At 44.2% G+C, this 27,435-nt stretch overlaps 1 protein-coding gene and 2 long non-coding RNA genes across 4 annotated transcripts in view; 1 reads left to right on the forward strand and 2 right to left on the reverse strand.

Moving 5' to 3' along the window:
• Positions 1-9,073: 9,073 nt before the first annotated feature.
• LOC307202611 lies at positions 9,074-9,344 on the reverse strand. Its single transcript, XR_013832955.1, has 2 exons — positions 9,152-9,344; positions 9,074-9,111 (listed from the first exon to the last, which is right to left on the reverse strand). It is a non-coding gene; the product is annotated as an uncharacterized lncRNA (long non-coding RNA).
• Positions 9,345-18,933: 9,589 nt separating this feature from the next.
• Positions 18,934-27,435, reverse strand: part of HEXA (hexosaminidase subunit alpha) — a 34,460-nt gene continuing 25,958 nt past the window's right edge. For both annotated transcript variants that reach the window (XM_079953342.1, XM_079953341.1), the window contains exon 14: positions 18,934-19,198. In XM_079953342.1, coding sequence (XP_079809468.1) covers positions 19,135-19,198 — 64 coding nt within the window. In that variant the 3' untranslated portion in view covers positions 18,934-19,134. The remainder of the gene's footprint in view (positions 19,199-27,435) is intronic.
• Positions 20,458-27,260, forward strand: LOC307203064. Its single transcript, XR_013833121.1, has 2 exons — positions 20,458-20,567; positions 26,513-27,260. It is a non-coding gene; the product is annotated as an uncharacterized lncRNA (long non-coding RNA).

Here is a 27,435-nt window from a genome sequence, read left to right on the forward strand (position 1 = left end):
TTTGTTTTATGTATGTTTTCTCCAGTAGTGATGTATGGAAGAGAGAGCTGGACCATCGAGAAGGCTGATCACCAAAGAATTGATGCTTTTGAATTATGATGCTGGAGGAGACTCTTGAGAGTCCCATGGACTGCGAGAAGATCAAACCTATCCATTCTTAAGGAAATCAGCCCTGAGTGCTCACTTGAAGGACAGATCGTGAGGCTGAGACTCCAATACTTTGGCCACCTCATGAGAAGAGAAGACTCCCTGGAAAACACTCTGATGTTGGGAAAGATTGAGGGCACAAGGAGAAGGGGACGACAGAGGATAAGATGGTTGGACAGTGTTCTCGAAGCTACCAGCATGAGTTTGACCAAACTGCGGGAGGCAGTGGAAGACAGGAGTGCCTGGCATGCTCTGGTCCATGGGGTCACGAAGAGTCGGAAACGACTAAACAACTAAACAACAATGTTTTCTCCCTTGTTTCCCCCCTCCTCTCTTTTTCCATGTCCCGTATCTTGTATATCATTCCTCCCCTCTCTTCCCTAAAGCAGCTCCTTTTCCTGCCTTTACTCCCCTCTCCCTTTCTCTGGCTTGCCCCTCAGGCTAACAGACCCAGACCCTTCCGCCCTGTCGCTCTTCCTACAATGTTTGAAGAGGAGCTATGCTTGCCTTAAATTGGGGGGGGGGGGTGCACTCTGGTTTGAGCAGGGCCGCTTGCATATCTGAACAACCTCAGCTCAAATGATTCTTCCATCCTGGAATTGTACCCAGCAACAGATGGGAACCTGGTAAACCCAACAGAATTAATACCAGGGTGTGGGCAACTGCGGCAAGACTATCTCTACCCAGAAGGTAAAGGTAATAGGACCCCTGACCATTAGGTCCAGTTGTGACCAACTCTGGGGTTGCGGTGCTCATCTCTCTTTACTGGCTGAGGGAGCCGACGTACAGCTTCCGGGTCCTGTGGCCAGCATGACTAAGCCGCTTCTGGTGAACCAGAGCAGTGCACGGAAATGCTGTTTACCTTCCCGCCAGAGTGGTACCTATTTATCTACTTGCACTTTGACGTGCTTTCAAACTGCTAGGTTGGCAGGAGCAGGGACCGAGCAACAGGAGCTCCCCCCGTCACGGGGATTCAAACCACCAACCTTCTGATTGGCAAGTCCTAGGCTCTGTGGTTTAACCCACAGCGCCACCCACATTCCTTTCTTCCCAGAAGAGCCCTTAGCAATTCTCCAGGTGGGGCAGGGGTGCTCTCCCTGCAACTGCAGTAGCATGCTGTCTAGCAGTCAGGTGATAATAATAATGCCTGAATGCATCATTCAGGCAGAGATGAAACCCACAAGGGTGACCAGAACTTCATCCTCACCAAGGCCAGAAGGTTAGTACTGCCTCCTTCTGAACCATTGCCTGTCATGGGCCAAGGGCTACATTCAGAGGAGCACTTTGCCTGCTCTGCTGAAGCCTGGAGGAGTTTTCAATTACCACCAAGCGGCGGCCAGAGCCCAATCAATAGCATCGTTAATAGTGTTGTGTTTGTGAGCTGGGAATTGGCGTTGCTGCAAAGCGTGCAGAGGGGAGTCAGTTGCCTGCCAATCCCGTGTCAATCAGCATAACAAGATTATAGGAAACGGGTTAAGGCATTGGGAAGGATCAGTGATTTTTATCGTGCTCTCAGCTCCTATTTGCTAACTGGGGTCAATAGCTGGGCAAGCTGAGCGCATGCAGCATAGTGGAGTCATCAGGACTGGCCTTGAAGACGTGGCTTCTAGGATAGCCAGATGCAAAGGAGGACAGTGGCACCTGGGGGAGAGACTGAGCCCACACACGGGCCGCTTGATCACCATCTTCCCTTTAAATTATAGTAATCATTTCTACATTTGCATCTATACCTATAAATTAGGGTATGCAAATACTATGCAAACCTATGTCGCTGTTTCCATTCTTTTTTCTGGTGATGCATAAATGGTTGCCATAATTCGAGCTTACCGTATCCTATTGTTTTGGAAAGTTTCTTCCAGTCTAAGAGTCTGTAGCTCCTTTTGTGCTTTTCTTGCATCCCCCACGACATACTTTTTTCTTCTGCTGCTCTTCAACAGAGACAGAGAACCACATGCTCAGGGGCTGGATGTGGCCCTTCAACTCTCTCCATCTGGCCCTCACCAGCCCTCCTTCAGTGCTTTTTTGCATGGCTGGAATGTGTCCTTGATCTGTGGTAATGCCTCTTGCTTGGGTGTCTATACAATGGTACCTCAGGTTAAGTACTTAATTCGTTCTTAACCTGAAACTGTTCTTAACCTGAAGCACCACTTTAGCTAATGGGGCCTCCTGCTGCTGCCGCGCCGCCGGAGCACGATTTCTGTTCTCATCCTGAAGCAAAGTTCTTAACCTGAAGCAATATTTCTGGGTTATCGGAGTCTGTAACCTGAAGCGTATGTAACCCGAGGTACCACTGTACTTGTGCTCTCTCTCTTTAGAGACCTGTGTCTTTTGCATCGCTGGAACTTTTTTTCTATACTAAGGAGAAAGACTCATCTGTTGCTCCACCCACTTTCATCTCTGGCCCCGCCCATCCTGGGCCCATCCCTTGCATACAGCCCCCAGAAGTCTGTGAGTGAACCTGGCCCTCAGGCTGGAACAGGTTGCTTACCGTTGACCCAACAACTACTAGAATTGGCCCCAAGACCGTAATATACTTCTGTACAAGATATCAATTTTTCAGAATGTCTCGATTGATTGATTTTTAAATGAAAAACCTTCTTCTCTTCCATTTCTGTCATTTCTACTGGCATTGTTGTAATGAAAGATATTAATCCACTGCTAATACGGGTTTGGGTTAAACCACAGAGCCTAGGACTTGCTGATCAGAAGGTCGGCGGTTCGAATTCCCGCGACGGGGTGAGCTCCTGTTGCTCGGTCCCTGCTCCTGCCAACCTAGCAGTTCGAAAGCATGTCAAAGTGCAAGTAGATAAATAGGTACCACTCTGGCGGGAAGGTAAATGGCGTTTCCGTGCGCTGCTCTGGTTCTCCAGAAGCGGCTTAGTGATGCTGGCCACATGACCTGGAAGCTGTACGCCGGCTCCCTCGGCCTATAGAGCGAGATGAGCACAGCAACCCCAGAGTCGTCCGCGACTGGACCTAATGGTCAGGGGTCTCTTTACCTTTTCCTTTAATATGAGTTTAGGGTTCAAATGTATGTGAGGGCAGAATTGTAGTTTTTTCTCACATTTGACTTTGAGAAGAGTTTCTTGGATTGAATATCTCTTTTCATACAGCTCTTAGAAAGCCAATGATATTAGATCCCTATTTTTAAAATTTATTTCTGGGGTGAGAATATTTCTTATAGGCTTCTGTATCTCTGCTTATTGCTTCCCCTAGTTGAAGATCTTCAGCATACCAGATCTCTCTGCCCCCACAACCCTTATCGAAAAGGCGTTTAGGGCAAGGGCTGTGGAAATCCAATTCCTGCCGGTCAAAGGCAGCCAAATGACCATCAGTTAAGAGTAAATGGGCTTCGGATGAGTACAGGGGTATTGACAGGTTGTGTCTCTTTAAAAGCCAGCTAATGAATTGGATTGTGGGTATTGATCTGGCGTTTCCTTTCTGCACCTGTTATCCTTCTGTTCTTCATTATAGGCCTGTCCGGGTTCATTTTTTTTTTAAAGAAGCTTCCTGTTCATTTTATATTTGCCGGCGGTGGTAAGGATGAGATCTCTCTTTATTTGCAGACAGCTTAAGGTGGGCTGCAGTGGGGCAACATGACCGGTCCCTCTGCTAACTTAGCAATTTCTTTGCATTTTGGAGCGCAACCAATAAAGTTGCTGGTTCCCTTCTTCTCCTTCTCCTTCTCCTTCTCCTTCTCCTTCTCCTTCTCCTTCTCCTTCTCCTCCTCCTCCTCCTCCTCCTCCTCCTCTTCCTCCTGCATTGTTTCTTGGCCTTTTCATCATGACAATGAACAGTAATATCTTCTTGGGTTAGGCAGTGGCAGAGGAAGGAGGGGACGCGGTCTGCCCCAGGTGTCATCACTGAGGGGGGTGTGACAAAATGAGTTAAAAAATAAAAATAAACAATTGGGCTCACGAAACTCTTTAGGAGTGACATGGTGGCTTAGGCGCCTGCAGGTTCCTCGCTGCCTGAAACAGCAGCATGGGGCTTCCGTCTGCCTACTGCCGCCCTACAGCTGAGGACGAGGCGGTGGAGAGGCTTCACGTGAAGGAAAGGCTCGCCCCATTCCCATGGGTGAATTACCCCGCCCCCATGGGCGCAGCTCACCCCACCCCCCGGCTGCAGGACATGCCCCCCACACCGGGCACCCGAGCGGCTAGCTAAGCTGCTGGCATTAGGGCAGGGGTCATCAACTTCTTTAGGCTCATGGGTGCATTTGGTTTTTAAAAAAATAATTTTTATTAAGTTTTCCATATTTAATTACAATTCATTGCACAGATCTATAACATAAATCATTGCTCCAACAAGAGCATCAACTTCCCTCCCTCCCTCTCTCTGACTTCCCAACATCTATTAACAAATTCTTCACATTTCCATAGCCACTTTTTTACCTTATATCTTCTTATTATTTCTTAAATCACCTCCTTATTTGCAAATCAGTTCCGTATTTTCTCATTACAAAGCATTTCAATTCAAACCTACAAACGTTTACAATTTTCTTTCATGTAAAATATAAATTTGCTCCAGTCCTTCTGAAACAGTTTGTCTCACCGATTCCAGATCTTCCCCGTCAGCTTTGCCATCTCCACATATTCTACCATCTTTATCTGCCATTCCTCCAATGTAGGAAGTTCCTGCTGCTTCCATTTCTGGGCCAGGAGTATTCTTGCAGCTGTTGTGGCATACATAAACATAAACATCATTTTTCTGAATTTCCTCTCCAATTAGCCCTAACAGAAATGCCTCTGGTTTTTTACTAAAATTATATTTGAAAATCTTTTTCAACTCACTGTATATTATATCAGGCTCATGGGTGCATTTGGATGTTTGAGCAAGTGCCGGGGCATGGTCTCTTCAATTCCCTGCTCAGCCACAAGCACGCAAAAGACAGGAAGTGGGCGGGGAAACAGCCCTACATACAGACTTTGTTTTTCCAAGAAATCTGGACAAAGGTTTTACCCAGTAAAATTAATAGGAGCCTTGGAAAGCACATAGAGTTGAAAGAGAAAGTGCGAAAGACTGGAACTCTTCCAATTTCCTCTGTCAGCTTTATGTACTTTTCAAGGGAAGGGGGGAAATTAACTACAGAAATGTCTCCTGTAACTCAAGGCAGTGAATATAATGCTGTCTTTCAGCTTTTAAAGAAAGTATTTACATGTCCCTTTGTCATTTAGAATCAGTTGGCACCATCAATTCTTGCTACACCTAGTGGATCCCCACCTTGGAATGGGGTTCTGTACATAGATGTGGTTCCTGCTCCAGGTGGATCATGTTTGGTCAAAACTCTCCACTATGACCTGTCCATCTTGGGTGCCCTGCACAGCATAGTTCATAGCTTCTCTGAGTTATTCAAGCCCCTTCGCCACGACAAGGCAGTGATGGTGCCAGAGGAGACTCTTGAGAGTCCCATGGACTGCAAGAAGATCAAACCTCTCCATTCTGAAGGAAATCAGCCCTGAGTGCTCACTGGAAGGACAGATCCTGAAGCTGAGGCTCCAATACTTTGGCCACCTCATGAGAAGAGAAGACTCCCTGGAAAAGACCCTGATGTTGGGAAAGATTGAGGGCACAAGGAGAAGGGAACGACAGAGGATGAGATGGTTGGACAGTGTTCTCGAAGCTACCAGCATGAGTTTGACCCAACTGCAGGAGGAAGACAGGAGTGCCTGGCGTGCTCTGGTCCCGGGGGGTCACAAAGAGTCGGACATGACTAAACGACTAAACGACTAAACAACAACAACAACATAGATGTGGTAATGTATGTAATCACATCTAACAAAACACATTATCCCCCCCCCCCAATATATTTTCAACTTTTCATTATTTAAACACAGACACACCAAAAGAAAGGATGGGATGAGACAACAGTAAGATATCTGAACCACACAACGAAACAAAGGTGTTCATCTGAGCTTAAAGAAAAATATAACAAACTGAGCTAAACATCTGCTAAAAATGAAAATAACAGAGGGTCTGAAGCACCACTGTGGGTGCTTTTTTAAAAAAAGATCAGGACAAGAAAATAACCAGGGTAGCACAGTTTGGAACAAAGGATTTGCCTGCAAAGGAGACACAAAAGACTTCTCTGTGCATGAAAAGCTCAGGATCCAAAATGGCTAGGAAGCAGCTTGGGAGATAGACCCATTGATTGATTCATCAATACATTTGACGTCTAACATTGACAATAACAACAAGCTGCTTTTCAACTCCAGCTCCTTGAGGCTGTCAAAGCAGAAAGGTTCTGAGAGTGTAAAAATAGAGTTCTAATTGAAAGGCCTAAGTATTGCTCCCTGAATAAGTCAATTTGCAGTGCATATTTAGACCTAGCTTGTCCTTCTGCTGCTACTTTTAAATGGGGTGGGAGACAGGAGACAGCATGCAGGCGTGTGCATCTTCCTAACATTTTCTTAATAAACATTAATTGCATATATAATTTAATTTATCAGGGAAATGCAAACAAGAAACAAAAGCTGGGAGCCATAACTACAATAGTAAAGACCCATTTGCAGCTGGAATTAGGCAGTGAAACGGTGTCTGGAAAAATGGCCCACAGGGAGGGTCAAACTCAATGAGACAAGGGAGGTCCAGGATTCACACTCCCAACAAAGCAGGGGGTGGGGCACTGGATCAGAATCATGCTTGCCCTGCCCCCGTGCTTCCCCATATTTCAATCTCTCATGCCCCCCACAAACTGTTAGTAAGAACTTCAGAAGGCCCTGCTGGAGCCAGTGTCCTGTTCTCACACTCTCCCTACTTGTGATTCCCAGGAACTGCTAAGGTTAAGGGGGCAGAAACAGATATGTTAAATGGATTCACCAGCTCCCCAAGTTTCCCTATTTTTCAGGGACAGTCCCAGATTTACAGAAGCCATCACTGTTTCCGATTTGATCCCAGAATGTCCTGCTTTTCCTTAGGATGCCCCTATTTTCATCACAGAAATGTTGGACGGTTATGCAACCCCCTGAGCCAAGGAGATAAGTAGCCATAAACATTTAGAAGACATCTGCAGGCAGCCCTGTATAGAGAATTTTAAAAAAGTTTTATTGTGTTTTTATATACATTGGAAGCTCCCCAGAGTGGCTGGGGCAACCCAATCAGATGAGCAGGGTTCTAGATTCGGGTAGGTAGCCATGTTGGTCTGACGCAGTCAAAATATATAATTTTTTTTAAAAAAATGTCCAGTAGCACCTTAGAGACCAACTAAGTTTGTTCTTGGTCTAAGCTTTCGTGTGCATGCACACTTCTTCAGATACACTGAAACAGAAGTCACCAGACCCTTATATATGTTAGAATTCGTGCTCCATGGTTGCAGTCATGGGATTGTTGTCTTTCACATGACGGTATATGTTTTGACACCACAGAGTGGGAAGTGACAGAAACAGGATGTTTGTGTTACTGTGTTCTTGAAGTGGAACTATTGTCCTTTGTTCTTTTTCTCTTTGCTGTCTGATGCTAGAGAGAGAGGGAGCCATGTTGCAGTGCTCCATGTCTGTTTATATGTAAATAAAGTAGATTAGCCAAAATGCTGAGTTGCTGGGGTCTGTCACACAAGTTGCGCAAACTCTGCGGATCCCTAAGTGTGTCGGTTGGCATCAGTCGCTGTGATGTTTGGGCTGAAGAAAGCTTATGAAGCTCCCGAACGATTGACCAGGAGGGACGGAACATGCCAGTCAGGCATGTGTCTCTACCAGAGTCCTACTCGAGTGTAGGCTGAACTCCTGATAATTGGGGTGGGGTTTTTCTGGGGAGGGTAGTAGGAGATGGGTGATTTATTCAATGGGTATGGTAAACCTGTGACTGTTAATGACTGCAATTAGTCCTACAGGAAAAAGCAAGAGATAGTATGCCGATGATTAGTATATGGAATGAGAAAGGAATCCAATATCTCTATTAAGACCAGGTCTCTCCATAGTTTTCAGTTTAGTGCTAAGTTGTAATTCAGCAACTTCTCTTTCAAGTCTGTTTCTGAAATTCTTTTGTAATAGAACAGCTGCTTTGAGATCCTGTATTGAATGTCCTGGGCAGGGTATTATTATTATTATTATTATTATTATTATTATTATTATTAAATAGGATGTTTCTGTTTTCATTGGGGAAATAGTGGAGGCCATGCATCCACACATTTAACCTCTGCTGTAGCCCTCAGGTTTCCCATAATAATACACAAACCGAATTGCTGCTCTCCTTGGAAACTTGCACTATTCCTAATTTTACAACGCAACTCTCCAATGCCGCAGACACCCCAAATAAAAGCATACAGTACTGACAAAAAAACCCCCATGTTTCTATTAGAGGACGTGTGAATATAAATGCATATATTCATAAACACTCCATACAAAGCTGCATTGCATTAGGGAAAGATTGCTTGCAGAAAAAGAAGAAGCCTATAGTCACAGAATCATAGAGTTAGAAATGGCATCTAGTCCAACCGCTTGCAGTGTGGAATCTTTTGCCCAATGTGGGGCTGAAACACCCAATCCTGAGATTAAGAGTGTCATGCTCTACTGATGGAGCTGTCCCAGTTTGCTTCAGGAGAGGAATAGAATGGCCAACAGGCCTGATCCATCGGGCTTTTCTGATGCTAAAGAGTGCATACACACAGGGCAGGAGACTCAGCCTCCAAGGAATACAGCGGTACCTTGACTAAAGTCCAGTCTATCATAAGTCCATTTTGGACTAAGTCCAATTGCAACCCTGAAATGGGTGCTCCGGGTTGAGTCTTTCTTTGATATAAGTAGGGCCCGGCTGCTGTTTTAGGGGTCACTTTTCATCGTCTTGTTCGTGTTGAGTGTGTTTCGTTTGTTAATTGACTCTTCGCTGCGAATCAGAGGCTTCCTGTTGAGTCTGTCGGCTGTGGAGTCCCAAGCACCCGCACAACACAGAGGTGATATTTGGAGGTTTTGTTTTTGCTATTTTATTTGCGTTTTGGTTTGTGTGGCTTTTTCGGTTTTTTGACTGTGACTTCGTTTTATGGGACCGACCTGTGACTGTGGCTTGCAACTTCGTTTTTGTGACTTGTTTGTGGAACTGTGTGGAACCCAGTTCAGCTACTGGTTGATTGTGTGACTGCAGAAATGGATAAAAGCCCCCCATCCAAACAATGATCAGTGCACGTAAGGGGGGAAAATGTTAATTTTTTTCATCTACAATATTGTCTTATTTATTTTATTGTACAGTACATTGATTATTGTCTTCATTTTATTGATCAATGATCTTGTTAGACAGTAAAATTGTGTGTTAAATTGCTGTTTTAGGGGGTGTTTTTCATTGTCTGGAACGGATCAATCCATTTTCAATTACTTTCTATGGGAAAGCACGCCTTGTTTTAAGTCCGCTTTGTTTTAAGACCAGACTTCCAGAACGGATCCCAGTCTTAAATCAAGCTACCACTGTACATGGCTCACAGCTGCTGAAGTGATAGCAATAGCAGCAGTGGGCTACTTGGAGGCGAGATCTTCTGCCTCTTCAGCAGTCCCCCGCTCCACCATGCCACCTCTATTCTTATTTTTATTTATTGAATTTACATACCGCTCAATACTTGGAGGTCTCAGGGAGGTTCACCTCTATAGCATCCTCTGCATTGCCATGTAAAACTCTCAGGTAGTGGGTGAGTTCTTCCATGACTGCAATGTGCAGAGCATCCTTCCACACCAGGGACACAAGCAGTTGAGCAGACACCAACATGTAAAGACAATGATTTGAGCCGAGTGGAAGATTTGTCACCTTTTAAAATGGACAGAAGGAAGAAGGCCAAGTCTGCCTCTACTCTGCAGTCTTAATTTCATAGAATCATAGAGTTGGAAGAGACCACAAGGGCCATCGAGTCCAACCCCCTGCCAAGCAGGAAACACCATCAGAGCACACCTGACATATGGCTGTCAAGCCTCTGCTTAAAGGCCTCCAAAGAAGGAGACTCCACCACACTCCTTGGCAGCAAATTCCACTGTCAAACAGCTCTTACTGTCAGGAAGTTCTTCCTAATGTTTAGGTGGAATCTTCTTTCTTGTAGTTTGGATCCATTGCTCCATGTCCACTTCTCTGGAGCAGCAGAAAACAACCTTTCTCCCTCCTCTATGTGACATCCTTTTATATATTTGAACATGGCTATCATATCACCCCTTAACCTCCTCTTCTCCAGGCTAAACATGCCCAGCTCCCTTAGCCGTTCCTCATAAGGCATCGTTTCTGCAGTCACAGGGAGCCAGAAAGTGTGAACTGATTTGCAGGACCTCCGGAGGTGCCAATTTGCCCCCGCAGTTCGACAGTGTCGCCACAGGTGTAAGAAACCACCTATGGATAGTTTCCATAGAGTTTTCTCTAATGGTTTCTGAAATGAAACAAAAAATAGCTGAGTCCTATTCTACTTATCTCAATTTCCTCCTCAAGTCCCGCTCCCAGGGGGATTTCAAGCTCAGCAGCAGGGGATATAAATAAGTCAAAAGTGTAAGAGAAATTTGAGAAACCAGCCCCTCATTCTGGACTGTTGGTAATGTTAAAAATAAATTTTATATGACAACAAAGGTTTGGGTATTAAAGTATGTATCCCCAGAGATGAACTAGAATATTTAGAACTGAATTTGGTTTCTTTTCAATCTTTCCGAAAGTTGGTGAGTCAAGAATGGAACAGCTTGGTTGCTCCTCCATTCTTGAGGCATATATTTGAGATTGCTTAATGCAGCAGCATACACACACACACAGAGAGAGAGAGAGCGAGAGAGAGAGAGATTGTAGTTAAGGGGCAGTGATGGGTGGCTACTGTCTGGCATTTCCAGATGTTATAGACAATAATGAGGATTCTAATCTGAGAGATTCTGGAAGTGTGGACATAGCAACCAGATTCTGGCAGAGATGGATCAATACAACACCTGTAGCAGCCTAATCTGTTCATCTGCGTTCACACCCATAGCCACACACGCGCACACATGCAGACCCACACACAAACCTGCTGCTTCTACTCCTCCCTTCTTTTCCAGCCACTTATCTCAGCTCGCTAATACTAGCTGTATCACAGCAACCGTCATAGCAACCAGGAGAGTCCTCCGCTAGTCCAATTGGCAAACAGTTGCTAAGAAACCAACTTGACCTTTCTGCATCCACTCTCAGCATCTCTCGGTACCATCTCCAAATAGCCTGTGTGGATGATGAGATAATGTGTTGCCAGAGAGATCTGGCACCCATTTGGATGAGAGCCGAAGAGCTATTCCCCCCCCCCCCGTCTCCTCCATGCACACTGAGAAGTGCGGAAGATGTCAAAAGCAGCGCAAGGCTCCCTTCCGATGTTCCAGCTCTCATCCCTGCACAGGGGAAGGCAGTTCTGATGGCAGTGGAAGCTGGTCTGCTAGGGTGAGTGGTGCACTGCCCCACCAGCTTTTGTCTGCTGTCAGCCAGCCCCTCCATCTGCCTGCCAAGCGACGCCACTGCTGTCAGGAATGGGTGTCAGGAACAGGCCAGCAATAAATTGCACGGTGTTAGTGCAGTTAACTCTCTATTCAAGAAAACATGGCCAGGCTTAGTGAGCACAGCAACTTGTCCTGGTAGATCTTGCCCCTATGAGACAGTTGTGGGGACTGAGAGTCTCTGCCGTCCTACAATTGTCTAAGTCTTCTCCTCCGCCGGGTCCTTCCCAAGCAATCTGAGACTCCTTCACCATACCTGCCATTGTTCCTCCCTCTTCATACCACTTCTGGTTCTGGGAGACCAGCAGGGAGGGGAACTTGTCAGAGCCAGAGAGGGAGACACCCTGACTCATCTCTGCCTCTTGGCTCCCTCCCCTGCAGCCTCCACTTCTACCTCTGGTTTTGACTGCTCTCTGCCACATCCTCTTTCTGCTCGCTAAACCCTGTTACCTCTTCAGCTTCTGACACCTCCTCTTCCTTGTCTTCTCCCTCTGAACACTCACCATCATCCCACCATCAACCCCTGGACTCCGAGTCTTTTTCCCATGGAGGTTCCTGAGTTGGTGCCCCCCCCCCCGCATCCAGCCAGTCCATGACAACACCCTCTCTGTTGCCTGTTGTAAAATGAAACAGGAGGAAGGAGGGGGACAAAACTAGAATGAGTTGGCTTTGCCTGTCATTGGCTTGGACTCCACCTACTTTGGGGGCTCACTGCCTCCTACCCTACCAGGCCCCACAGCCTAATGGATAAGGATCAGTGCATGAGCTTAAGGAAAAGGATGTGCAGAGCAAATGGCAGGAAGGTCCCTTAGTTTTTATTGTTTTTGGAGATGTAGATCTGGCAAGACAAACAAACCTATCCTTGTTCTGTATATTTGTTTTGGCACTTTTCTTGCCCAACGGGCAGGGATGGGGAGCCGACGACATGCCAGGTGTTATTGGACTCCAATTCCCACCAGCCCCAACCATTGTGGACCACAGCATCCAGCAACACCTTCTGAAGGACCAGAGGTTCCCCACCTGTACATAAGGAAATGATGCTGAAGCCCATACTGCAAACTGCATTCGCCAGACTGGGCTAGTTCATGCTTCGTTTACATTTGTTGTGGTTCTTATTTCCCTTCCCTTCAGTTCTCCTCTAGAACAAAGAATCCCAAATTGGCACTAATGGACCCTCTTCTTCCTGCGTCCCCTGACTTATCCATGATGTTACTTGTTCTCAGTAAGGTCACCCAGAAGTTTGGTGTCAAGGAACCACCCGATCTATGAGGTCATTAGCAAATATCCTGCAAACATCTGGCTATGGCATGCAAAGCCCTAAATGGCTTGGAGTTCAGCTGCATGAAAAGATGCCTGTCCCAATACTCTCCTCCTTGCGATCTGAGATCAGCCAAGCAATTCCTGTTAATTGTTCCAACACCAAGGGAGATCTGGTTTACTGAAACCTGGAGCAGGGTTTTCTCGGCAGTTGCACCCAAGCTCTGGAAGGAGCTCCCACCAGAATGCATATTAACCGCAGCTGGAGCCTGTTTTATTTCATCAGGCCTTCAGGCAGGGCAGCAGATGTTAATAATTATTCTGCTCATCAGAGATGAAAAATATTGTGGATGTGAGGTTGTTGAGACTGGTTTTAGATGTTTTAGTGATTCAATTTTGTATCCACCAATTTTATTTAATTATCTGATGTTACAGCCAGCTCTGTAACCATAGTGTGAGGGGTGGGATATAAAGGTAAAGGGACCTCTGACCATAAGGTCCAGTCGTGGCTGACTCTGGGGTTGTGGCACTCATCTCGCTTTATTGCCTGAGGGCGTACAGCTTCTGGGTCATGTGGCCAGCATGACTAAGCCGCTTCTGGCAAACCAGAGCAGCGCACGGAAACACCATTTACCTTCCCGCCGGAGCAGTACCTATTTATCTACTTGCACTTTGACGCGCTTTCGAACTGCTAGGTTGGCAGGAGCAGGGACCGAGCAACGGGAGCTCACCCCGTTATGGGATTCGAACCGCCAACCTTCTGATCAGCAAGCCCTAGGCTCTGTGGTTTAACCCGCAGTGCCACCCATGTTAGTAATCAGAAAATAAGCCGGTGGCCGACACCATGCTACTCTGGTTTGCATGCAACACTAAGCCAAATCATGGTTTAGCACAGACATAGGCAAACTCAGCCCTCCAGATGTTTTGGAACTACAACTCCCATCATCCCTAGCTAACAGGACCAGTGGCCGGGGATGATGGGAGTTGTAGTCCCAAAACATCTGGAGGGCCGAGTTTGCCTACGCCTGGTTTAGCATGACTGAACAAGCATGCTAGTGCATAGTATGAAAATTGCAGACACTTTGCTCTCTCCTGCTCCCCACCAGGAACCCCAGGAACAAACTCCTAGGGGCTGTGGGGCTTTGGCCCCCACAGTAAAATGTGAGGGGGCTGGGCCCCTGCAAAATTGGTGGGCATTCCCCTTCAAATGGTGTGTGCACTGCATCATGTGATCAATTGTGCGTGGCAGGACTTACCTGGGCCCCCACAATATTTTATTCAAGTAGGCACCTCTGCCAGGAACTAAGAACAAACCTTGATTTGATTTAGCGCCATGTCCAATTCTAGGCTCACAGTTTGTCTCACTCCAAACAAACCACAAGCTCTAATCTAGGTTCTTTCTCAGCTAACTGCTCATGGTTGGTTTGGGAGTGAAACACCACAAGTCTGGATTTGCACATAATGCCAAGTCAAACCTTCACTTAGGAACTAAGAGGATAGAGCAAAGCAGCTTCTATTTTACAAATGTGCACCTAGCACACTTGTTTGTTCATGCTAAGCCATGGTTTGGTTTGGCTCACTTTGACTGCATATGAATATGTCTTCCATTACTGGGAACATGCACAAGCAGCCATAGCACAGTGTGGGGCTGCTTGAAAGCCCTCTTGCAAAGAGCTCTGCATTGCTCTATGCAGAGGATACCTGCCTCTCTTTCTTCCCACCCATATTTCCCCACCATCCTTAGATGATATCTGGCTTACAGAACTTTCATTCCATTTTTTAAAACTTTTATTTTGCTTTAAACAGGTACATATAAATACAGACAACCAAAATTACAAAGGAAAATTCCTTAATAGTAATGAAAAAAACCTTTAAAAAAACCTACAAAAAATATTGAAGTACATGACACAGAACATAAGCAACTAAGGGGAAAGATAAAAGAAAAGAAAAAAGAAAAATAGAAAAAAAAGAAAAAGAAAAAGATGATCCAAAGCAGGAAAGCTCATCTATTGTACACTTCCATCAAGCTCACAACAGATCATTATTCTTATCAATTATCTCTATCTGCATTCCAAAGGAATCCCTCATCTTGGTATCAGGGAACATTTCTCTATGCGGTATCATTCCAAACATAGCCAGATCGTTCTTGTTGAGCCCTTGTCCCCTAAATAATTATTTAAACATTCCCATTCTTCTTTCACCAATTTTTTAGGTTTATCTCTTATTGCATCTGTCAGCTTTGTGAGCTCCAAGTACTTGCACAATTTGACTACCCATTCCTCTTTAGTGGGTGTATTTTTATCTTTCCAGTGTTTTGCCATTATAACCCTTGCTGCTGACGTTGCATACATAAATAGCCTAGTTTTGTTTTTGGGAATATTATCTGAAACCATTCCTAGTAAAAATTCTTCCGGTTTCTTGCTAAATGTAGTTTTTATCAATCTCTTTATCTCTTCATAAATCATGTTCCAAAATATTTGTATCTCTAGACAGGACCACCACATATGGTAGTATGGTACTGCCATTCGTTCCAATTTGTTTGTGTGGAGGTCATACGACAGAGAGAATTCATCATGCATTCATTCTGATTGGCAGGGGGTTTACACATCTTCCTGTTAATCATTTATTCCTCCACACTTTTCCCCATCACTTTCCTAACTGCAAAAAGACTGTGGCTTGTTTTTACAAAATGGATTTGTTGCACTAGGGCAGCAGAGCCCATTAATCCACTTTAACTGTGCAAACCTAAAATTCCAGAATGCACTAAAATCCCTTCACCAAAATATTGCCAGTCCAAAATTTTCAGTGACCAAAATTTGCATGGAGGTCATAAAATGTTGCATCAAAAACTGTTATACTTTTGGTGCACTTTCTGGCCTCTTTCTTTATGGCAAAAAGTCTGAATTCAGGACGGACTGTTGTTGCACAAGACTACCAATCAAACTTTAATTATGCAACCTGAATTTGAAGATAGGCAGTTGAATCCCACCCAAAAATAGCAACAGTCTGAAAGCCCCCTTTAGAATCATGTGAGAAAGTATCCTTCAAAGTTTGCTGGGTTTTTTGTCTTTTTGTGGGGGGGTTTTTACCGCCTGAATATAGTAGAAACATTAGCGGCCACAGAAAGGGGCAAGCAGACATTCCTGTATTCAAGTGGTCTTGTGAATCCAGCAAAACCTGCCTTGGTGCCCTGCAGGGAATCCACAGCAGGCACACTGTATTCCTGGCACTGCTCAGCTTTTGCAGGCTCCTGCCAGCTCTGCATTTGGAACAAAAGCAGGCACACTAAAAGGTACTAATTTACACTGCATGGGAAAGTGACAGCAACTTTTAAGTATAGGAAGAAGGCAGAATAATTATCCCTCCTGCCCCCATAGGAACCCAGTGAGCAGCTCTACCAGGGGAGGAAGTGGGATCCTATCCCCAGCTCAGCGTTGCCACCTGCTGGCTTTTTAGATAAAGAACCCAGGCTTCCTGAGGCAGCTGCAGAAGTAGCAAGCGTGGAGTTGGAAAACCGATTGCTGCATTTTCTGTGTGCGACAGAACACTGGGTGGGGTAATGTTGGAATAGTAGTAGTAGTAGTAATAATAATAATAATAATAATAATAATAATAATAATAATAATAATAATAATAAAAAAATAATAATTTATTTATACCCCAGCCAAGACTGGGCTCAGGCCGGCTAACACCAAATATAAAAACAATTGATTGAAATACAGCTTAAAAAAGAAAATTCAAATACAACATTAAAGCAGCCTCATTTCAGTGAAAACTCAATCAAAAAACTTATTTGGGGATAAAAACGTCAAGTCTTCACCAAGGCTAACTATCCTACATGGGCCAGAACTGGTCCTACATGGGCCAGAAAAAAAAGCCAAGGAAGTCCCCAAATAGGAGTTCCAACACAGAAGGAGAAAGGAAAAAAGAAAGAGGGGGAGGGAATCAAATTGATTCCAAGCCAAAGGCCAGGCGGAATGAGGCCAGCAAGATAAAAACAGAAACACCAGACTCAGATTTCAGCCCTGTCTAGGCAAGTTAATACATCCTATCAGAGCAGGTGGCGCTGTGGTCTAAACCACTGAGCCTTTTGGGCTTGCCGATCAGAAGGTCGGCGGTTCGAATCCCCGTGATGGGCTGAGCTCCCATTGCTCTGTCCCAGCTCCTGCCAGCCTAGCAGTTTGAAACCACACCAGTGCAAGTAGATAAATAGGTACCGCTGTGGCGGGAAGGTAAACTGCATTTCCATGTGCTCTGGTTTCCGTCACGGTGTTCCGTTGTGCCAAAAGTGGTTTAGTCATGCTGGCTACGTGACCTGGAAAGCTGTCTGTGGACAAACGCCATCTTCCTTGGTCTGAAAGCAAGATGAGCGCTGCACCCCATAGTCGCCTTTGACTGGACTTAACCATCCAGGGGTCCTTTACCTTTATCTTTTTTCGTAGCCTGAAGCGTTCGTAGCCTGAAGCGCCGCGTCTGCACTTGCGCGTGACACAATTCAGCGCTTCTGTGCATGATGTCATTTTGTGCTTCTGTGCATGCGCAAGTGCCAAAACCTGGAGGTAACCCGTTCTGGTACTTCCAGGTTTGGTGCAGTCCGCAACCCGCAGCGTTCGTAACCTGAGATATGACTGTATTCGGCAACCATTCATTCTCCTTGCTCTGCATTGCTCCATCACACTCCTGGTTCAATCCAAATATAATTTTAAATAAAGTCCATTCAACCTCGGTCGAGGACATAACAAAACGTTGTTAAATTCCTTGCTGAGCATAAATCTAAAGCCTCTCCCCTCTTTCACAGTGACGGACAGAATAACATAGTCGTGGCTACACAAGTCTCTTTCATTTTGCAGGGGAGGACAAGAAGAGAGAAGACCATTTGAAAACCAAATGAAAGCACAAAGCACCTTGTCTTCCCCCTTCCTTTCCCGGCTGTTGTAAGGATTCTCAAGCTTCAAAGAAAACATTCAGATATCTTCAAAGAGCCAAGCCCAGTCCTTTTGGCAGCTGACTGCAGTGGCGTAGCGTGGGGGGTGCAGGGGGGCCGGCCGCACCGGGCACAACATCTGGGGGTTAGGGTTAGGGGGCGCAAATCCACGGGTTAGGGGGCGCAAATCCATGGGTTAGGGGCCGCAAATTACTTGCCTTGCCCCGGGTGCTGACAACCCACGCTACGCCACTGGCTGACTGCAGTCTATTAGCATATGTCCGTCCAGGAGCGCCTCTTGATTAATGCCAATTTTCCAAATTATGGAAGAACCAACCAGAAATCATGTCGGAGACGGAGGCTCACCTATGGCAGGGACACACGCCCAGGTCGCACCTGTTCTGCCTTTCAGGTTGGCATACATGGGCTTGAGCAGGGTGCAGTGAGCTCCGCAGACCCCACTGGGGAACAGTGTCAGGATTTTTACCTCACAAATCCTGGATTTCCCCTGCCTGAACCTCCCTGCTGCCCACGGAGGGCAACGAGGAGCAACCACCATTGATTCGTGACGTAGCTGGAAACCCAGAGTATAACAGTGTTTTTTAGGCCCTGGAAAAAGTAGAAAGAACTGTAGGGGGACTCAGTGGCTGTTAAGGATGCTCTCTTGGTGATGTGACAGCTCTAGAATTATTATTTTTTGGTGGGGGCTTGGGCAGATATCCCCTGTGGGCCATCCTTGCAGGGGGGTTGTGTTTTTTTTGGGGGGGGGGGTTGTGGAGGGTGTTCAGACTGTTGGTTTCTGTTTCCCTCACTGAGCAGCAAACGCAGTCACAAGGCTTTGTTTTGCATTCCACAGTCAGGTTTACTGTTGGGTTCCCACGGGAATGGGAGACTGGATGTGACGTTCACTGGTTTCCTGTTTTTCACTGTTTCTCTCGGTGTTCTTTGTTTCCGAGAGGGGTTGCCTCTCTGCTCTCGCAGAGGCAAGATGCATGTTTGTATTCTCCCAGCATAGAAGTGTAAATAAAGTTAAGAATGTGGCACATACCGCTTATCCTTCCGCTGTGTGGACTACTCTGTTTGGGCTCAAGACAAGACGGGCCTGTATCAGCTTCAAATGGGCAGAAGCTGGTCAAAAAACCTAACACAGACCTCCCCCACAACATTCACACATAATATACATAGAGTCCAGTAGACCTCTAGGTCTGTTTAACTGATTTTTATTATCATTATTGTTTTTAATGGTGTGGCCTTTTTTTGCTAAGACCCAAGATCAACAGTGGATTGATTTCCCTTTGATGAATAATTGAAACTTTTTATTGAAAATAGTACTAAATCAGTGCTACCCTCTCCATGCCTACAGTGGTCATAACTGATATGGCAGAGAACAGGACGAGGGTGTAGAAGTCAAAAGGCATTGTATTCATAGTCACAGTATCCTGTAAACAGTGGCTCTGCCCGGATTCCTCGCCTGCAACAAAGAAGAAGAAAAAGCATATCAATGGAAGATCACACTGCTTTACAAACAAAACAAAAATTAAATATGCTCCATGAAGATGTGCTTTTGTTTTTTCATTTCACAATATTTACATATACAGTGGTACCTCGGGTTACATACGCTTCAGGTTACAGACTCCACTAACCCAAAAATAGTACCTTGGGTTAAGAACTTTGCTTCAGGATGAGAACAGAAATCGTGCAGCGGCAGCAGGAGGCCCTATTAGCTAAAGTGGTACTTCAGGTTAAGAACAGTTTCAGGTTAAGAACGGACCTCCGGAACGAATTAAGTACTTAACCCGAGGTACCACTGTAGCTTCTAAGCAGTTTACCAAAAAATTAAGAACATTTAAAATGATCCATAAGCATCAAAGAGATCGAAAAACATTCAAAAGACAAATGCAATCAACACTGTGCAAAAAGAAATTAAAACACATGTCAGCATACTGCATACTAACAGCGTTCTGAAGACACCCCTCAAGCCTTTTTTAAACCATCTGTCAATCCACAGAGAGACCAGGGAATTCTGAGAACATGTGCTGGAAAACATGCCTTACTTGGATTCCGGTGAGTCACTGAATCACAAAACTGTAAAGCTGAAAGGGACCCAAGGGTCATCTAGTCCAACCCCTGCAATGCAGGAGAAATATGCAGCTGTCCCTTGCAGGGATTGAACCTGCAACCTTAACGTTATCAGCACCACACTCTAACCAACTGAGCTATAATTTTGTCTATCTTTTATTGCTCCAGTCTCTGAAAAGCAAGGGTGGGAAGGACTGGGGCTCCTCCGATGTTGTTGGACTCCTGGTCCCATCAGCTCCTGGCCAGAATAGCCAAGGACCAGGGAAGATGGGATCAGGAGTCCAGCCACAGCTGCAGAGCCACAGCTGCTCTAAACTAACAGCAGCCATTCCTTGGTACAGTGGTGCCCCGCAAGATGAATGCCTCGCAAGACGGAAAACCCGCTAGACGAAAGGGTTTTCCGTTTTGGAGGCGCTTCGCAGAACGAATTTCCTATGGGCTTGCTTCGCAAGATGAAAATGTCTTGCGAGTTCCTGCGGGTTTTTTTTTCCTCCCCCTTTTTCTAAGCCGCTAAGCTGCTTATCCGCTTATCCGCTAAAAGCCGCTAAGCCGTTAATAGCGCTAATCTGCTAAGCCGTCAATGGGCTTGCTTCGCAAGACGAAAAAACCGCTAGACGAAGAGACTCGCGGAACGGATTCTTTTCGTCTTGCGAGGCACCACTGTACATGGAGATCTCCTTTTAGCAACTGACAGCTGCTTGCATTAAGGGGGGAAAGTTCAGAGGTAGCCTACTCTGAAAATCAATCAACATGGACTTCCGGTCGGCGCCAGCGCTTAATGGCGGTCCGAGCCTCGAGCTCCGAGGCAGGACTGCTTCGTTAGTTCGGGTCTTACCCGCTACGGCAAGCGGGGGACCCCTAAAATCACAGGCGCGGAGCCTGTGAACAAAGGAGATTCGGTGGGCACCTTTTGCGCCCCCCGGCACTGTGAGGGAGCCTTTTTAAAGGCTTCTGAGCGGCATCGGGGTAAGCGCGGTGCTGAGAGTCGTCACCCAGCTAGCGGAGTGAAGCCGCGTCGCCATGAGCGGAGAGCGCCGATTCCTTCCTGCAATTGGAATTTGACCACAGCACCCGTGAGTAAGATTGGAAAAGTAACGGGACATTAAATAAGAAATTCGGCTGAAAACGGGAAAGGCATAAATTAAGGAAGTCTGCCTCCCCGGAACTGCAGAAGAGATAAAGCAACGAAAATCAAGCTGCATTTAAAGGGAACCTTTCTATTTTTTTAAGCTGTCAAACTGACATCGGACTTAAAACTTCCCCCCAGATTGGCAGGAGGAGGGGGGAAGGGACTGGAACGCTGTTAACCTGCTGGAAAATTATTGGAAAATTAAGATCTTCCATTGCCAAATCCCCCTGGGTCGGGCTGCCCAAATAAGGCACCGGGACGTGGACTGTCAAACTTTGAGAAGCGGGGGTTTGCTTGTAACAAAGTTACCGGACCTTAGAATTATTCTGTTGCATTTTGGCCACATAGAAGATAGAGACGTTACAGCTTGGATATTGGAAACTTTTGGCTACTGTTATACTTCCTTGCTTCTTTGTTTCTCTTTATCCTTGCCTCTTGGATACAATTGAATGCTCCCTCTAGAGGGTCTCAAGTGAAACTGTTGCACTGGGAAAAGTAACAGTGGGATTTTCCACTTGGAAATCAACTCTGTGAAAACGACCTTGAGGATATGAGTGCCCCTACAGAAGAGATAGTAACAAGGCTGAAAGCAAAACAATCTCACAAGAAAAGGGGCTCTATATCAGGAACTGTCTCAGCTGCACAGGAAAAAACACCAGCTTCCATGGATCCTATGACTCAGGCACTACTTAAAATAAATCAATCCCTGGAAGCACTGACAAAGCTATCGACAGAGAACTCTAAAAAATTAACTGAGTTGACAACAAGATTGGATGTGAATACAGCTAGTGTTAAATCTAACACAGATTCTATAAATAGATTAATTCAGGAAAATTCAGAAACACGAAAGATTGCAGAAAGTGCAAAAATAACGGCTGAAGAGACAAGGGAAAAGTTCGGGCCTATTATTAAAAAAGTGAATGAGCATGATGCAGCCCTCTCCTTACTGGAACTTCAACGTAAAGAGAAGAACTTAAAACTTAGATTGGTGCCTGAAGGGGAAGGGGACAACCTTGTGAAATTTCTTACAGAGAACATTATAACTTTTTGGCAGGAGGAATGGGAGGAAGAGGATGAATTTGAGATAACATCAGCTTTTCGATTGGGTAGAAAGCAGGATAAAAAACCAAGGGATTGTTTAATTACACTGAGATCAAAAGAAGAAAGAGATAAAATATTGAATCTGCATTATCAGAAGGCATTGGTGATCCAAAATTGTCAGATACAGATTTTTAAGGACATCCCCAAATACATTTTAGAGGTGAGAACATATTATAAAAGCCTAGCAGATCTGCTGAAGAAAAACACCATACCATTCAGATGGGAGTTTCCACAAGGATTGTCCTTTAACTTTAAAGGAAGGAAGATTAAAATAAAAACAATTCAGGACAAAGAACAATTTCTGGAGAGATACTTGGAGGATTTGCAGAAAGGAACCGTGGAGGAGAGGGAACCGCCTGATATAGCAAATTTGTCATTTGGACTTTTACCACCACCATCGGAGGAAGAGCAGAAGCTTGGAGCAGTTGGAGGAACAGCTACTTAAATACTTAAATACAAAATGTCTCTGCAACTCCTTAGTTGGAACTGTAACGGTTTGAACCTTCCTCGGAAAAGACGACAGGTTTTTCACATTTTGAAGAAAGAACAATTAGATATAATATGTTTGCAAGAAACCCATATTGCCAGGATACACAGAAAATTACTGATAAATAAGAGACTTGGTCAAGAATTTATCTCATCAGACAAAGTAAAGAAAAGAGGTGTGGTGATCTATGCAAAGGAAAAGTTGGTTCCAAAATTGATATTTAAAGATGAACAAGGAAGATACCTGGCAATTGAAATACAAATCCAAGGAGAAAAGATACTAATTGTGGGAGTTTATGCCCCAAATGAAGGGAAGGCCGAATTCTTCAGGAAGTTGCATGAGACATTAGTTGACTTTTTAGATTATAAAATCCTAATGATGGGAGATATGAATGGAGTTGTCTCAACAAATATGGACAAAGCACAGAGACAAGTGATTTCAAAAGAAGGGAGACTACCAAAGATCTTTTTCGAAATGACTGAAACAATGGACTTGATTGATATTTGGAGAACAAAGAATCCTCTAGAGAGGGAGGGAACTTTCTTCTCTGAAGCAAAAATGACATGGACAAGAATAGACCAAATTTGGATTTCTAGCAGTCTGGCGCCAAGAACAAAAAAAGTAGAAATATGTCCAAAAACGTGCTCCGACCATAACGCGGTGAAGATGGAGATGAAACTAACAACAACTGGATCCTTTAGATGGAGAATGAATGACACCCTATTTAAGGATGAAGAGATCCACAAGAAGGCCCTTAAAACATTAAAAGATTACTTTGAGATCAACAGGAAAACAGATGTGGAAAAAAGAATAATTTGGGACGCAAGCAAAGCCGTGATGCGAGGTTTCCTAATTCAACAAAATTTTATAAAGAGGAAGCAACAAAATGAGAAGAAGGAAAAATTTTTAGAAAAAATAAAAGAAGGAGAGAAGAAGTTGAGGTCTAAACCAAAGTCCCATGAGATTTTGAGAGAAATAAAGTTTTATCAGATGCAGCACATGGAGCTTATGAACCAACAAATAGAATGGAAGATAAAGCAAATGAGACAAAGAACTTTTGAATCAGCGGATAAATGTGGGAAACTTCTGTCATGGCAACTGAAAAAAAGGCAGAAAATGAATACTGTAACAAGTCTAGAAATGGATGGAAAAATTATCCACAAACCCAATGAGATCAACAATTGTTTTCAAAGTTTTTTTAAGAAATTGTATGCACAAGGGCCAATCAACGAACAAGAAATAGAAGAATTCATCAGAAAATACGGTCTACCAAAAATTTCAGAACAAAGTAAAAGGATCTTAAATGAGGAAATAACAGAACAAGAAATAGAGGGTGCCATTCAAAACATGAAATTGGGAAAATCACCAGGACCAGATGGCCTGACGGCCAAATACTACAAAATGCTGAAAGAATGGCTGATACAACCATTGAAGGAAGTTTGCAATGAAATTTTGAAGGGGAAAAAGGCACCTGAATCGTGGAAAGAGGCTTTCATCTCACTTATACCGAAAACAGAGACTGAGAAGAACCAGGTTAAAAACTACCGCCCTATATCTTTACTCAATGTGGATTACAAAATTTTTGCAGACATTTTGGCAAAAAGATTGAAAAGAGTGTTAACAGAAGAGATTCATAAGGACCAAACAGGCTTTCTCCCAGGTAGACATATGGCAGACAATGTGAGAAACATTATAGACATTTTGGAGCTGCTGGACGTTGCTATTAACAGGAAAGCAGTTTTGATTTTTGTGGACGCGGAGAAAGCCTTTGACAACATTTGTTGGACCTTTATGAAAAAGAATCTCCAAGGGATGGGGGTAGGCCAAAGTTTTGAAAACGGTATAGGTGCAATATATTCTCAACAAAAGGCCAAATTAATTGTAAATAACGTGGTAACAGAAGAAATACCTATAGAAAAAGGTACACGACAGGGTTGCCCAATATCCCCTTTGCTTTTTATATCAGTCCTGGAGGTTTTGTTAAACATGATCAGAAAGGACCAGTTGGTTAAAGGAGTTCAGGTCGGAGCTAGACATTACAAATTAAGAGCATTTGCAGACGATCTGGTATTGACTTTGCAACAGCCAGACACTAGTACTAAAAGAGTATTAGAACTAATTGATATATTTGGTCGAGTAGCAGGTTTTAAATTGAATAGACAAAAAACGAAAGTGTTGGAAAAAAATTTAACAATGGAAGAAAGAGAGAGTTTTCAGAATGAAACAGGCTTGGAAATAACAAAAAGGGTAAAATACCTGGGGGTAAACTTAACATCCAAGAATGTGAACTTATTTAAGGATAATTATGAAAAATGTTGGTCAGAAGTTAAAAAGGATCTGGAAATATGGTCAAGGTTGAAACTTTCCTTGTTAGGCCGAATTGCTACTATTAAGATGAATGTATTGCCTAGAATGCTGTTCTTATTCCAGACGTTGCAGATTGTGGACAAGATGGACTGTTTCAAGAGGTGGCAGAAAGACATATCAAAATTTGTCTGGCAGGGCAAAAAGCCCAGAATTAAATTTAAGATTTTAACTGATGCAAAGGATAGAGGGGGGTTTGCCCTGCCGGACTTAAGACTTTATTATGAATCAGCAGCTTTCTGCTGGTTGAAACACTGGCTACTTCTTGAGAACACTGACATTTTGGATCTGGAAGGGTACGACAATAGTTTTGGTTGGCATGCATACTTATGGTACGACAAGGTAAAGGTGTATAAAAGCTTTAAAAACCATATTGTAAGGAAAGCATTGTATAACGTTTGGATTAGATACAAAGATTTGTTGGAAAGTAAAACCCCTAGGTGGGTGTCACCAATGGAAGCTAGGGAAGTAAAAAAACTTAATATGGATTCTAAATGGCCAAAATATCATGAGATTTTAGAATACGATGGCGAAAGGGTGAAACTTCAGAGTTATGAGAAACTAAAGCCTAAGGTTCGAGACTGGTTGCATTACCATCAGATAAATGAGACGTTTAAACAGGACAGGAAAATAGGATTTCAGAAAGAGAAGTCAAAACTAGAAACAGAATTGTTGGAACCCAATACTAAGAACTTATCAAAAATGTATAACTTGCTGTTAAAATGGAATACACAGGATGAAATGGTGAAATCAGCTATGATTAAATGGGCACAAGATATCGGTCATGATATTATGTTTGCTGACTGGGAACAGTTATGGACCACCGGTATTAAATTTACTGCATGTAATGCCTTAAAAGAAAATATTATGAAAATGATCTACCGATGGTACATGACCCCAGTCAAGCTTGCAAAAATATATCATTTGCCTAATAATAAGTGTTGGAAATGTAATGAGACTGAAGGCACTTTCTACCACCTTTGGTGGACCTGCCCAAAGGTTAAAGCTTTCTGGGAAATGATCTATAATGAAATTAAGAAGGTCCTTAAGTGGACTTTTCCTAAGAAACCAGAGGCTTTCCTCTTGGGCATGGTGGGCCAAATGGTGCCAAGGAAGGATAGGATTTTCTTTATGTATGCCACTACAGCAGCAAGAATTCTACTGGCAAAGTATTGGAAGACGCAAGAACTACCTACTCTGGAAGAATGGCAAACAAAGGTGATCGACTTTATGGGACTGGCCGAGATGACGGGCAGAATCCGGGACCAGGGGAAAGAGACAATGGAAGAGGACTGGAAGAAATTCAAAATATATCTTAAAAATAATTGTAAAATTGAGGAATGTTAAGATGTCAGGGGGTAAGAAGTAAAGAATTGCAGCAGTAAATAAAAAACTTAAGAAATTTTTGATGAAAGGGAATTAAGACAATGGACCTAAGGGTAGCTAAAGAATTATTAAATAAGGATGCAGGGTTGGGGAGGTATGGGGAAGTCAAAGAAAAAAGGGCATGAACCGATGAGTTTGAAGTTATACTGTTTTATATTGTTCTTTATTATTTGTGTGGAAAATTAATAAAAATTATTATAAAAAAAAAAAAAATGAAAATCAATCAACATGGGGGCAAGGAGCTTTCACGCCCTAGCTTGGGGGCATCCTAGAAGCATCTCATTGGCCACTGTCAGAAAGCACAACATTCTCAAGATACCTGTGGGAAACCTGCGAACAGGATCTGAGCAAACGGGCCACTCTCCCCTCTTGCAATTTCTTATCTGCTCTTATGTTCTTGTTAGTTGCGGCTGATAAATAAATTGAGCCTACATGTCCAACTATTGAATGATATTGTGGGCTTCCCGGAGGCAATTGGCTGGAAACTGATTATGTGAGCCTTTGCTCTGATCTAGCAAATCTCTTAGTTTTCTTTCACTGTGCAAAGAGAGTTTGGGAACTGTGCTAACACTGCACTATGCCTGATTGCTCAAAAGTAAGTCCAACTTAAATGAATGGGACCTATTCCCTGGATAGCTCAGTTGGTTAGAGCTTCTTCTTCTTCTTTGGCGTTCCCTCGTAGCTGAGTAAGATTGTTTTCCATGAACATGGTCTTAACGGTGAGTCTGTAAGTGACTGTGGAGGCAAATTCTGGATCCACACGTCCTTCCACAGTGGGGACATAGGTTTCCAGGTGGGAGTTGATCACGGTGTGGATTTGCCAAGCGTGCCTTCCTCTTAGCACGTTTCTCCCTTGCATCCTGAGTTCAAGCGTCTTCAAAGCCCATGATACCTTTGGTAAAGGCTGTTCTCCAACTGGAGCGCTCGCAGGCCAGTGTTTCCCAGTTGTCGGTGTTTCTACTACATTTTTAAAGATTTGCCTTGAGAGAGTCTTTAAACCGCTTTTGTTGACCACCAGCATTACGCTTCCCATTTTTAAGTTCGGATAGCTTAGTTGGTTAGAGCATGGTGCTAAAAACGCCAAGGTTGCGGGTTCGATCCCCGTATGGGACAGCTGCATATTCCTGCATTGCAGGGCGTTGGACTAGAGCAGGGGTCAGCA

This window comes from Podarcis cretensis (genome assembly GCF_951804945.1).
Source record: "Podarcis cretensis genome assembly, chromosome: 14".
In the NCBI taxonomy this organism is placed as follows: Eukaryota; Metazoa; Chordata; class Lepidosauria; order Squamata; family Lacertidae; genus Podarcis; species Podarcis cretensis.